This window comes from Scophthalmus maximus, chromosome 4 (genome assembly GCF_022379125.1).
Source record: "Scophthalmus maximus strain ysfricsl-2021 chromosome 4, ASM2237912v1, whole genome shotgun sequence".
NCBI lineage: Eukaryota > Metazoa > Chordata > Actinopteri > Pleuronectiformes > Scophthalmidae > Scophthalmus > Scophthalmus maximus.
The window spans coordinates 23281722-23295735 of record NC_061518.1 but is presented as its reverse complement, the minus strand read 5'-3'; the positions used below and the strand labels follow the sequence as shown (position 1 = coordinate 23295735).

The 14014-nt window shown below is 47.0% G+C and overlaps 1 protein-coding gene across 3 annotated transcripts in view; it reads right to left on the bottom strand.

Moving 5' to 3' along the window:
* Positions 1–14014, bottom strand: part of phkb (phosphorylase kinase, beta) — a 94779-nt gene that overhangs the window by 19924 nt on the left and 60841 nt on the right. For all 3 annotated transcript variants that reach the window (XM_035629506.2, XM_035629505.2, XM_035629504.2), the window contains 4 exons: positions 10348–10403; positions 9411–9504; positions 1123–1206; positions 190–294 (listed from right to left, as the gene is read on the bottom strand). In XM_035629506.2, the coding sequence (XP_035485399.1) occupies positions 190–294; positions 1123–1206; positions 9411–9504; positions 10348–10403 (339 nt within the window). The remainder of the gene's footprint in view (positions 1–189; positions 295–1122; positions 1207–9410; positions 9505–10347; positions 10404–14014) is intronic.

Here is a 14014-nt window from a genome sequence, read left to right as displayed (position 1 = left end):
TCCCCCTGCTTGCAGTATATGCATATGCTGAGCTAACTCTTAGCTCAAGCCTTAAGCTGTCTTGAAGTGCATCTGGTGGATCAATTAAGACCCAATCAAACCAAAGTGGTCAGAGGGGACAGCACGTATACCGCGTAGTTACGTAATATCTAGGATCCGCCGAGTTCTGCGAGCGTGAGCCCGACTTACCGTGATGTCGTCAATCAGCAGCATAACATCTTGGGACAAGTAAAAGTCACTCAGATCAAACACTATTGGGTAGCACACCACCGTCTTGCCCAGGATACGATAAATCTGCAGGGAGGGGGACACACACACACACACACACACACACACACACGCACGCACACATGCACACACACACAATTACATTAGAAGATGGATGGCTCACAAGGAGCCACGTATACATTATTCTGGGCAGCGTATGAAACAAGTCATCAATCCTGCGATAAAGAGGACACACAGAAGCCACACAACTGGTCCTGATAACACACACACACACACACAAAGCACACACACACATACAAATCTCCCTTTCACACCATACCGATTGTCACAGGGGCAACAACAACAGACACACTGATGATGATAATGTCCTCTGGCAGTCTGCCATCTCCCCCCGTAAATGTTCCATTATAATATTGTCTCAGCGCTGCTCTGGGAGCCATGATTCATTTGTGTGGCGATGCCTTTGTTGGATAGAGCCGCCATGGCTCCACTTGTTTGTATCGTGCTACGACCTTCATTTGGGAGAGACTGCGAACTACACCAGCGAGAGATATTAGCACGCACGCATGTACTGTACATATAAACTGTCCCGCGGCCACGTGTGTTCACACACACACACACACACACGCTCACACAGCCTGCTTGACAGCAGCTCAGCATATTAAAATGCAGCTATTCCGGAGAAGAGGCAAAAATCTATTCAGCGTGCACTGATGCGTGCTGTGCGTCTGAGGAGGAGAAAACTTTTTGAAGCCGAAGAGTTTTTCTGAGACGTAGTCGACTCCTCGGAGCTCTGGGAAATGCAGATGCGGATCGATACGTGGGAGGTGCGTTAGCTGTCACCCATGACCTGTGCAGCGGGGCAAAATGGGCCGCAGATGGAGATTTCAATACCTTGCAGGTCCCGATGCAGCCCACTGGCCTCTCCGGACGCCCACTCAACCCCAGCTTCTTATTGATGGCGAGGAAACGGTATGCCTACAGGAAGAGACACACACACACACACACATACACACACACACACACACACACACACACACACACAAAGATACTTGGTCAGTAAACGGAAAACACTGCACACATTCCAGCTGCCCTTTGTGATTTCAGAGATACATTTCCGCTGCGATGGCATCAGTTTTGCTCTGAGATTTAAAAATCTGATGTTCCATTCGAAATTGTCACGCAAGGCAGTTCCATTCCTTGTCGCAATGAAAGTGCGAGTCCATCATCCATCTGTTCCCGGCCGAGACGTTTTTCTGTTGTTGCAACTCATAAGCTGAAATTGCCTCCATATGGCGGAGCCACCTTTGCGATATTAGCACTGCGTAATGTTATGAGATCCGGCGATAATGAAAGGTCCCTGCGCTGCCATCAGCGACATTGCCTAGTGGACCCGGGTACACCCATGGGCACTGGAGCCGATAAAAAGCATTGTAGGGAGATGCAGACGTCCGTGTGAGGAACCGAGTCCTCATTATAATAAACGACAGCAAGCTGTTTGATATAGTTTCCGTGCGAGGCGACTTTGTGTGTTTCACACTTTTAAACAAAGCCGTTTTTAAAAAAAATGATTAGATTCACAGTGGTGGCCCCTTAGTTTTCTCGCCGACATCCAACAAAAGCAGGCAATTTCGCTTCTCGCGGACAACTTGTTGATTCTGTCGGCTGAAAGTGTTGCTAGGAGATTTAATCAGCTGGCTGATGAACCATAACTGCGAGACATATTTCAGAACGGCGTCTCCAGCCGACTCTGTTTCAGAGGGAGAACCTGTTAAGGGATCTTAAATGTGCCCACAATGACTACAAACACGACCTCTTTCACTGGAGAGAAATATATAAGCAGCAGAGACGTAGGATTGATGGTTTTTGCCAGAATGAGGAGTTATCCGTGAGTTAAGCAAATAAAACACTAACTCAGGACACAAATGCAGCAGCATAGAGTAAACTGTGTTGCACAGAATGATGTACAGTAGTCCCCTAATGATTTTGTTTTCAGATACAGAAAAACACTTTCCACTCAATGCGATGCTCCAATTCGACTTTCACAACCAGGATTGCTATAGATTGGAGGTGGCAAGAGGTCCGACAGTATATTTTGAGCCACGGTGTAAAGGGCGGCTACCTGCGGGTCGATGCGTTATCGCTTATCACACGCTGTAATTCCATCCGCGCCGGCTCTACAGCGGCAGTACAGTGGTTCTTATCAGGTTAGAAGTGGCGTCCCCAGACTCCAGACCTGATCCCAGCACCCAGAGGTCATGTAGATCTCAGGTATGAAGTCCATGAGCGGAACGTGTTCACATCGGCGCAGCGTAGGGATGTCTAGGGCAAAGAGACTGGAGGGGAGCTTCACATTAACCAGGGTTTGTCCGAGGGGCTGAGGTCAGCTGAGGTCAACTCTCACACTTAATTGGCGAAATGAAATCCTGCGGTGTCAGTCGGACAAAAAAAAAAAAGGATGATTCGCCCACTTCGAGTGCGGTCTGGGTTTGTAGGGCTGACTCGAACTCATTCTCAAATCAAAACACAAGCTCCGATCGGCAACAATTGTTATGCCTGAAGTCCAGCTGCTAATGCTGTCGCTCAATTACACAGATGCATGAAGGGCAAAAGCTAAATAGAAATCCTTGACTGGGTTTTTGCAGGTGCTGCAGTAACCATCCCCTTGTCAAATCAAAGGGGCTCTGCGCTCCGTCAGAACAAAACAGAGGACAACGTCGTGGCCCTCTCCCACGGCCGGCTGAAGTGCATTTTACGAGACGGCAGCAGGCGGGAGACTGGCGCTCGGTTTCCAGAGCATTGCTTCGGTGCGTCGGATAAAAGCTTCTAGCCGCCGCCTGCTGTCAAGACACGCCGGTTCAAAGATGCGGGGAGGGAGAGGGAGATGGACATTGATTTCTAGGCTCTGCTTGCTTCAAGCCCTAGGCAAGCCGAGTTGTCATTTACAGCACAAGTGCGTTACACTTCCCTCTTTCTGTGCCGCCCGTCCGGTACACCGGCGCACTCGAGTGGCACTGCTGGAAATCTGCCTGTCAAGCCTTCTGTGCCGCATTCCTAACCGTCACCTACCTAACTTGCAACGCACGGCGTCAGCCAAAAGGTGGTGCTCTGCTACTCCTGTGCACTTACTAACCGTTCCGTAAGGCTTGTATTGAACACGACAGGAGAAGGCACAAAATGAAAGAAATGACAGAAGAAAAAACAGGGGGGGGAGCACAGTCTTTAGGTAGAAATGGAGAAATGTTAATTGAGGATAAGGCGTCATTGCAAATCACTGCCCACACAGACGAGCGTGAGGCCTGGAGGAACCTCTGCACCCAACACTTCCTGTGCGCAGAATACCAATGAAGAACGACAACACACACAGGCAGCTTATCAAGGCATCCTTTCATTCCCTCACATTTCAACTGACCGCGGTGGCGCGGACAGAAAGTACGACAGGTGTGGGGCGGGGGGGGGGGGGGGGGGGGGGGGGGGGGGGGGGGGGGGAAGCCATATTTACCCATCTGCTGTGGGCCACAAGGTGTGAGAAAGCACCACTGTCTATTGCTTTTCAGAACTTTGAACTCACTACAGAGACGATCCTCAGTTTGACAGGAGCTCGGGCATCGTATCATCGCGGGGGGGGGGGGGGGGGGGGGGGTTGTCAGCGTCTTGCTGAAAATCCCAGATTAAACATTCTGCTTCTGGGATAGTATTTTTTGTGACTGGGTCTTCTCATGAAATGTGTTTGAAGGACAGAATTGCGTTTTAATCTTTGTCTCAAAACGATACCTCCACCTATGTACGTTGGTTGCTGTAACTTTTCTTCGTGAGAATCAGTCCTTTCATGGGAGGACTCCAATGTAAGGGTGATGGGGGTTAAAATCTACAGACCTCACCCTGCAGTCGAACATCAAGTAGAACTCTTCCAGAGTTCGATGTTTTCTTTTGGATTCAGTTCCTTCGGACAGCTATGGTAGAGTGTCTGTAACACGGAGAAGGAATATTTTGCTACAAATGCTTCATCAGCAAGCAGCATTTTTATGAGACTATACTACTACTTTTACTTTGTGAAAACGATTGTTTGAGATAATTTATCTTAAATTTAAAGCGTCAGTAGACTCGTGTCTGTCCATAATCTCTGCAACAAAGGTGGTGAAGGATGCAAAATGTTATTATGACCAACAGTCGTAAAACTGACAAAAATGTTCGAAAAAGACCCACGTGTAAAAATACAGCAATTGCCCTCTAAAGCCCTTTGAGACATCCGGTCTCTGATAAGAGTTTCTCTTTAGGGTCTCAGCTCCAGGTGCTGCTTGTACCCGGAAGACGTGAAGAACACGATAGTCTCAGAGAACAGGAAAAAAAGGGGAAAGAAAAATCTAAAAGCGAGGATATTTTTGAGCAAAGCGGTGATTTGCAGGGGGGGGGGGGGGGGGGGCGAGCTTTAGTGTACGAGTGGGAATAACACATTGCGAAATGTAATTGCCACTCTCCCCATCGTCAGGCAGCTGTTGTCAACACAATCAAATTGCTGCGAGGGACGAGGTGAGGTGAGCGAACGCGGCCGGCAGCGCTGGAGATGGTGGCGACGCCGAGATAAACAGATTCTGTCGAGGAAGAAAGACTGGGCTCCGGAATCATCATTCAGCGCAGGGCCCCCACTCTGACTCACAATTGCATATCCATGAGCTGAAAGAGGCACACGGGGAAGGAGGAGAGGAAAAAAAAAGGGAACAGGTATGACAGTTCCAAGGCAGGTGATGGGCCTGGGGAAGGGGAGAGTTGTTAAGTGTAATGGACATAATGCGGGCGGGGGCAGGATGTAGGCCGGGGGTGGGGTAAGAGGAGAGGATGTCAAGGGCATCCTGTAGCAGCAGAGGGACAGATGGCAGAAGAGCCTGGAGGAGAGAGCCCAGAGAGAGATGACAAGATACGAGAGACTGTTTATAGAACAAGGTGTGGAAAACAAACGCCCCATAACAGACACGACAGCCGAGGAACGGAGGCCGGGATGGAGGCCGGGGTTCGAGTGACGGACGAGACAGGAGACACAGAAGACTGGGAGATTGAAGACCTCAGAGAGTGCACATGCCGATGAGGGACAGAATCTACACTGGAGAGGTGAGGCTTGAGCGGAGGATACAATGGGAGCCAAACAGAAGTGGAGTAGGTGGGGTCACAGATACGACAGAACCACTGGTGTAATCTGCTCCAGATGAAAGAAGCGGAGTGGACAGGATGATTACTGCAGCTCGCGCCGGACTTGTTAGTCAACAGAATGTGACAAGGGAACCTGTACCAATAATAACCCCAGATGTGATGTCTAGTATTCAGCTGTCTCATGATATTAAGGCCCACAGAGAGACTATGTGGCTATTTTTATTTTTCATTTCAATACAAGAATCCAATTCCAAGTTAATATTAAAGCTGACATACTATGCAAAAAAACAACAAAAAAAAACTTCAGTGTTTGTGCACATAAATGTGTGGATCTGTGAGAAAAGACCACCCTGCTAAACCCTACAGTCTGGCTCTGAACAGCTGGTTCAGATTTCTCTCCCGCTCTGATGTCACAGCTGGACTCTTTTGGGGGTAACCCCGCCTGCAATCTGAGAATCTCCACTTCTCTGGTGAAGGGGCTTGACATTTTTCCTGCACATTTTGAAATCTGTCGTACCGATCACAACAGACTGGGCCAGCGGGCCAATCAGAGCAGACTGGGATTCATCGGGAGGGCGGGGCTAAAATAAATCCAGGCCTTTTAGACAAGAGCGTGACAAGAGGAGCTGCAGGAATAGGCAGTATGAGAAAAGTGATGCCTTTTCTGAACATTGGACAGGTGAACCTTTTCAAGTGGTCACCCAAATTAAAAGTGTGAACCTGAAAATAAGCATAATATGTCACCTTTAACTGTGAAAGATATCTTGAATGAAATCTCCAACCTACTCTCACCCGGCTCTTTATTAGGAACCCAATCAAAATGGCCTTAGTTCTTTGGGGCATGGATTCAACAAGATGTTGGAAAAAATCCCTTTGAGATTCTTCTCCACGTTGAGTTGACACACCATCACTTATGGACATTCATGCATTCATTGCAACATTGTTCTATTGGATTCAGCTCTGGCGACCGGGGAGGACAGGGTAGTTCAGTGAACTCATTGACATGGTCATGAAACCAGTTTGAGGCGACTTTCGTGTTTGTGACACTGAGCATTATCCTGCTTGAGGTAGCCATGATGTTTAACTGTGACCACAAAGGGACTGACATGGCCAGCTGCAGTAGAACACTCCCCACACTGTTACAACACCAGCCTGAACTTCTTGGGCCGTGGACTCTCTCAGACTCATGGAATCTACTGTACACGGAGGAGCGGAACCCGGCGTGATCTTCTGCTGTTGTTGTCCATTTCCCCTCAAGTTTGACAGGGTTGTTCACTCCGGGATGATTTCTGCTCCTCACAGTTGTTTACGATTGGATATCTGATCACTGTTCTGTCTGGTTCAACCTGTCTGGTCGCTCCCGTCTGACCTCTGTCAGAAACAAAGCATTTTTCTCCTGCAAATGAACGCTACTCACTGGATGTTTTTGTTTCAGGCTCCATTCTGAGTAAAAACAACTCGAGAGACTGTTGTGCATTAACATCCCAGGAGATCAGCGGTGTCAGAAGGACTCTGACCAGCCTGCAATCATGCCAGGATAAAAATCACATTTCCCCTCATTTGGATTTCTGATGTGGACGTTAACTGAAGCTGTATTTTGCATGATTTCATGTATTTTATGCATTTAACTTTTACCAGAGATTTGGCTGATCGGATAGTGGCATAGAGAGCAGGTCAGGGCGTACACGTGTTCCTTTGAAAGCACTTGCTGCGTGTGAGTGCACTTTTTAGTTTTTCATGGGCAGATCATGGTGTATGAAACAGGGCTCTTTCCATATCCTAGGTTTTGGATATTGCATTTCAATCTCCTGTTACAACTGGGCTCCAAACTTGTAAGAGCAGCACGACTGCTGAAAACATTATCACCTTCTTTTACATTTCTCAAGAACAGAGTTATGAATCACATTACTTCAATAGAGTATCACCTGACACTTGTGAGAGAAAATCAAAATAGAGGTTAAGACATATTAAGAAGTCACTAAGCTGGAGAAACAAAAGCAATAAAAATAGTATGTCAAAAACATAATTTAGATTAGTTCGCACATGGGTAACCATAAATATGAAAATTAAATTAGAAAAAACATTTTTTTTGCCTATATTATGTAGACAGAACCATAATGACGATGCTTAATAGGCTTATTTAAAAAAAAAACATTGAGTATTTTCAGAGATCTATAAACAGAACTGTGTCTCCGAATCCTTAAAAGCTTTTAAAGTAACCAGGATTTCCAACTGCAGCTTATGGCTCTGATATATTCTTTACAGAAGCTCCACAGCAAGCGATCGGCTTGTTTTGAACTTGAAGTATGCATATGCTGGAGTAAAAACAGATGTTCAGGTAATGATGGAAGTGATTCCAAATTAGCTATCTTTCATCTTTCACAGAACCATCGCACAAACCCTTCTGAGAACAAATTTGAATACCACTCAGCTCCGTGCATCTCCAATTTGCCAGAGTGAAACACCGACTGCTCCACCATCGTGCCGATCAATCAACATGAACAATCACTGTTCCACCAATCAATCATGCCAACCAATCCGCAGCCTCGCTGGTGATTGATGGGACAATCAGGAAGAAAATCTTAAAAGCAGAAAATCTTGGATTGCCAAGAAGATGGACTGACCGCCGGGATATTGATAGCTCAAACGTAATCTTGCTGACTGTGGGATTGATTTGTGTAGCCGCAGAGGTGGAGGTGGTGGTGGGGGGCCATCAATAGGCTGTCACAATTTCCTTCCCTCAAACTTCCTTCCAGTCATTCACAATAAAATGTAATGACAGGGAATGTCCTTTACACTTACGCTGTGAGGCCAAGCAGCTAGGCACTGAGCCGTGCAGGGTAAAATCTCTGCAATCAGTGCTGTTTCAATTGACCGCTGTTAAGCGGACAGGATCTGGTTAATCATAGCTTAGCGACTGATATTATAGGCACAGCAGGTCAGTCTGACTGGTCTCCACATGCTGAAGCCGTGTGCACGGGGCTGTAGAAAGAGGAATATTTCAGAAATAAAGAGTTTGGCAGATGGATTTTCTAAAACAACAACCCAAGAGCAAAAGTGTAAGGAATGGCATCAGCTGTATTTTTTTTGTATTTCAGCACCTGGACAATCAGCACTGGCGCCCCCCAGGGGCGTGTGCTCTCCCCACTGCTCTTCTCCCTCGACGCAACAACGACTGCGCCTCGGGTGACATGTCTGTTAAGCTCCTGAGGTTTGCAGACGACACAGCGGTCACCGGCCTCATCCGGGACTGTGACAGCTGCCCGTTTGGTTTGGTCAGAACACGCTCAAAGCTGTGGAGATGACAGTGGACTTCATACACAACAGCACTGTCTGCTGTGGAGACCTACAGGTTTCTGGGATCCAAAACCTCCCACGAACTAAAGTGGACATCCAACAAAGACTCCAGCATCAAAAAGGCCCCGGAGAGGATGTACTTCTGTACAGTCCTTCCTCTGCTCCTCCACCACTGTCTGGTTTGTATCGGCCACCAACCAGGACAGTAAGAGACTACAGCGGAGAGAATCATCGCTGCCATCCTGCCATCCGTTCAAGACTCCTATGTGTCCAGAACCAAGAAACGTGCAGGTGACATCGCTGCAGACCTACCACACCCCGCCGGATACAACCTGTTTCATCTCGTCCCCTCTGGCAGGCGCTACAGGTCCCTGTACTCCAAAACAGCCAGACACATGAACAGCTTCTTTCCACAGGCCGTCACACTGATGACAGAGTGAAAACAGTCAAACTGTGTCAGAGCAATCTGTGTGCAATAAACCGTAACACTGAACATCCACTGCACCTTCGTGCACATTCTGCCACGTCCTCCCACCAGGGGCGGCCCGTGGCACGGGCGACGTAGGCGGTCGTCTACGGGCACAAAATTCCCCAGGGGGCGCCGCCTGGTCTTCGCCAGGTTGTTTGATTTTCGACAGAGGTTAAGTTTCTTCTATGACTTCTACCTAGTTTAGATGATTTTCCTATTCAGTAGCGAAAAAGCCGCATGCAGCGACAGTACCGAGGTGTGCTTGTGTTACCTTGACCAGTTCTCTCTGAGGCCAGATCTGGATCGGCTCCACCTGCTGCGGCGTCTGGGTTTGAATGCCGTACGTATTCAGAAACACCTGCAATCTGCACATGCACATAGGGAGAAATAACACAGCATTAAGTTGACAATTTTCATCATTTTACATGTAGCTCTAGATGGAAATAACCCCCACCCCGGTCCAAAATCCCACTCACAATAAAATAAGTTTGTAATGTTATATTTCTCGAAAAAAAGATTCTTAAAAATTGCTTGAACTAATCATGATTTTCTCAAAAATCTCTCAATATGTCTACATTGATTTACCTTTTGTATCTAGTTTATGAATTCAAAGTTGACGCTATACCGGTGTCAATAGAACCTTCAGGTTCAAAGAGTTAACACATCTACTGTATTTGTCTAATGTTCCTGTAAATATGAACCTCATGTAAATCTTTAAATATAGTTCCTAAGAGATATAGCCATAATGTTGTGAATATTATTTAGCTGTTCTTGAATCGCAGTTATTTTATGGTGCAGCATATGGATACGGCGGTGAGAAAGAGGCAGTTGGAGTCCGTGTGGGGCTTTGCCAGCAGCAGTAATTGAAGCAAGAGGTTAACAAGCTTCACAGTTGTTTGACCCTGTTTAACACGCACACCCACACTATTACACATGTATTCAAGCATGCCTGCGCACACGCACACGCACACACACACACACACACACACACACACACACACACACACACACACACTAGAATGAGAAAAGTGACAGATGATGGTAGAGGTCAAGCTGAGCTCCAGCTTTATGAGCTCACACTATTTCAACAGTGAGAGAGCTGAATGGGAGAGAAAGGAGGAAATTAACCTTGCTTTATGGCCTCGAACACATTAAGACACACACACACACACACACACACACATTATATATACATATCTACACATTACCTCTGGCTCTCTGCAATAAGGGCCACGTGGATCACAACATCGTTCTCTATAGGACCCTGTGGGAAAAGACAGAACACAGAAATGACCAGGTGAACCACACCCCTGCTACGTGTCACATATGTTGCATCAGCGGTTAAATTACATTAATTTCCCCTTCAAATGTTGAAGAGGGCGGCTAGCACAGTTGCCTCAGAGCAAGGAGGTTCTGACTTCATACCAAGGCCTTTCTGTGCGGGCTTTGCGGGATCCCCTCGTGTCTGTGTGGCTTAAATCCCGCCTCTAAATTGCACATATTTTTTGAATGTAAGCGCCCTGTCCTAAACCAGCGATCTGCCCAGGGTGTGTCTCGTCTGTCGCCCGGATGTCTGCTGTGATTGGACACTACTCACTCTGAATATATATATATATATATATATATGGGCTTGGATGGAAGGACACGGGAATAAAGAAGGACGAGGGAAACGTAAAAGGGGGAGTACGAGCAAACCTGAGGCTGCTACACGGATGTTTTCTCCACGTTGGTGCCCACACAGCGTGATGAATTGAAATTAGATCAAATGTAGAAGCACAATTTAGACAAAAGGAGTTAGAAAGACATCACGTTTCCTGTGTAATTCTTTGCATAACACAGAGAACAGAACAATTTGAAAATCAAAAAACTTGGTTGAATGTTTCACAATAATTCGGAGCCTTTTATTCAGCAGACATCCCACGCATTTGCCTGTTGCAGCTTGGCTAATGCGAGGATTTGCTGCTTTTCTCATTTTCATATCATCCCCATGGGAAGTGACTATGACTAACGGTCAGAGAGAAAAAAAACCCCCAACAATACATAATTTGAATAACCACTGAGATGTCGTAGGGGGGGATCTGGCATTGTTAGTGTAGACTAGAATAATTAACAACACAATCAGAATAATAATTTGGAGTCTTCATTGCAATCACATAAGAGGAAAGTCAAGGTAACAGCTCACAACACTGCAACGACAACATACAGACAGTAACGACTGGCCAGAGCAGAGCAGCACATCCCTCGTGAAAGACAGGGAGACGACAGAGAGGGGGAAAAAAAAGAGGTCGCGGAGAGCGAACAGTCATTCCAGTGGTTGTATCTGTGATTGCGGACATTCTGGGCTTGTGGACAATCCGGGAAAACACAGACAAGAGACGTTGTTTGTCTTCTAGTGGAACACCTGCAGAATAAATCACAGGCATTTCACGCAAACATTTTGGAAAGAGAACTTGAATCTGGAAGCTTTCGCTTAGAAGAGCAGAGACTGCATCCATGTGTTCTTTGGAACGGGAAGAGAGAGAAGATGGAGAATATCTGGATCCTCGAACCACTGTCGTCTTGAGTGAAGGAAGACTCTTTTATTTGTGGGTCTTCTTTCTGGCGCTCCTCTTTTGTTTGTGCCCCTGTTATATTTATATGCCTGTAAACGTGAAATATGAGTGTGCGCATCGATCAATTTTTGCCCCGTGTTTATAAGTCTGATTCAGGTGAGTGTCGGGGTAATTCTTTCCTCTTATGCCCTGCTTAAATTCACATTTGCATCTTTCCCCTTCAACTTTTGTTCATGGTAGGTGTTCTGGATGTTCGCAAAGGGGTATTTCTTTCTTTTTCTCTTGCCTTTTTTCTACCAAAGAGTTGCGTGTACAGTAATATCCATGCACACGTAAATTTCTCGCTCCATATACAGGAGCTGTATGTCCAGTGCCTTTCATCTTCTCGTTCTTTATTCGTAGAAGACCCACTTGCATGTGTAGGTGTGTGTGTGTGTGTGTGTGTCTGTGTAAGTGAATGGTAAGCAAACATGATCATCTTCATTGCACTCAGTGACAGTCACGGCCCTGACTCAGGAGCAGCAGCATTTCATCCTATTCTAATTCTGGACACACACACACACACACACACACACACACACACACACACACACACACACACACACACACACACACACACACACACACACACACACACACACACACACACACACACACACACACACACACACACACACACACACACACACACACACACACACACACACACACACACACACACACACACACACACACACACACACACACACACACACACACACACACACACACACACACACACACACACACACACACACACACACACACACACACACACACACACTAACGGACGGTGAGGGAATATTCGCAGCCCTTTGAAAATGTGTCAAGTCAAAATGTCCTCACTTTCCCCAAAGGCCCTCACTCCGGAAGGATCTAAAAGTCCAACCGGTCCAAACCACAAAGACACAAACACACACAAACGAGGCCGAGAAAGATAAAGCTGGTAGCCATTTTGTTTGGGTCGATTTCCCGCTCCTCGTGGCCAACAGCCTCATTATGATCAATCAGAGAGTCGAGAGAGAAGGGAGCGAATGGGGGTGGCTGAGCCGAAGAAAAGAACCAGCCGAGCACAAATCTCCACTGATGAATAGCGGAGGAGCGGCTCCTGAAAAGCTGCAATGCAACTCTCTCATTAGTGCCGGTCTCTGAGCAGACAAAGGACTCATTTGGCAACGGACGAGATATGTAAATGCATAATGGAGACACGGGAGACATGCACTCCCTTTCACTCACACTCCCTTCTCCGCGCACCGCAGCCGAACTTTGTGCCGACAGACAGCCGCGGAAAAAAACCCACAGGGAGGGAAATGAGACGAGTCCTCAAATGTTTCTTTAAACAACCCTTTCAGAGGAAACCCTAAAAAGCTCAATGCAGCGTGACCGAAAATGGTGTCACGTCTGAGGGGGGAAGCGGGGGAGATGCGCCGCTTCCTCCACAGGGACTCTGCAATAGTGGGGCCACAGAGGTGGGTCACAAATCACATTGGACCCTGGATGTCGCCGGCGGTGCGGACAACGGTCTGAAGTCACAGCTCCGGACAACTCTCACAGTTTAAAGACCTTCGCGGCTCCCGCTGCACTAGATTTCACACCAATTACTGAAGAGAAAGAAAAAAGGCTGGCGGGGCAGACGAGTCGCGATTGAACGCAGGTTGTTAGAGTCCTACCACAAATCGCTGAGCGCAGCAGAAGGAGACGAAGCAGGCTCAGGGTAGGCTGCGTAAGCCACAAACATGAATTGCAACATGAAGTAAGTCTTGGAACTTACTCAATGATGCAGATTAATGATATCTAACAATGTACAGTATAGTATTCAGTATTAGTATTCAAGATTATTTGATATACTGTACAAAAATTGATAAAACAAGACCACTACTAGTTCCTCTCATATTGAAAAAATACGGGCGGAGTTTAGTATTTTTGCACTATTAGTAATTGATTCACTGATTTCCCTGTTACCCGTGGTCGGCACAGAAAGTACCTAGTGGTAGTAAGTTGATAGGACGGACATTCGAATGAGACGTGGCCGCCACAAACTCCCTTTGACAATTGAGGCTACGGCGATCCATCTCTGACGGTGCTGGGCCCCACCCGGGGCCACCCAACACACACGCCGCTCACCGGTAACTCTATTATTAATGGAAAAACAAAACATACAGCAACTTGAACTGTGTGTGACTGCGTGGTTCAAACTCAAACTGTCCGAGGTAATCGTCTGCGATGTGAAGCCAAAGCTCAGAATTGATGTGCTCACACTGTACGGTTCGACCGTCAGCCACGA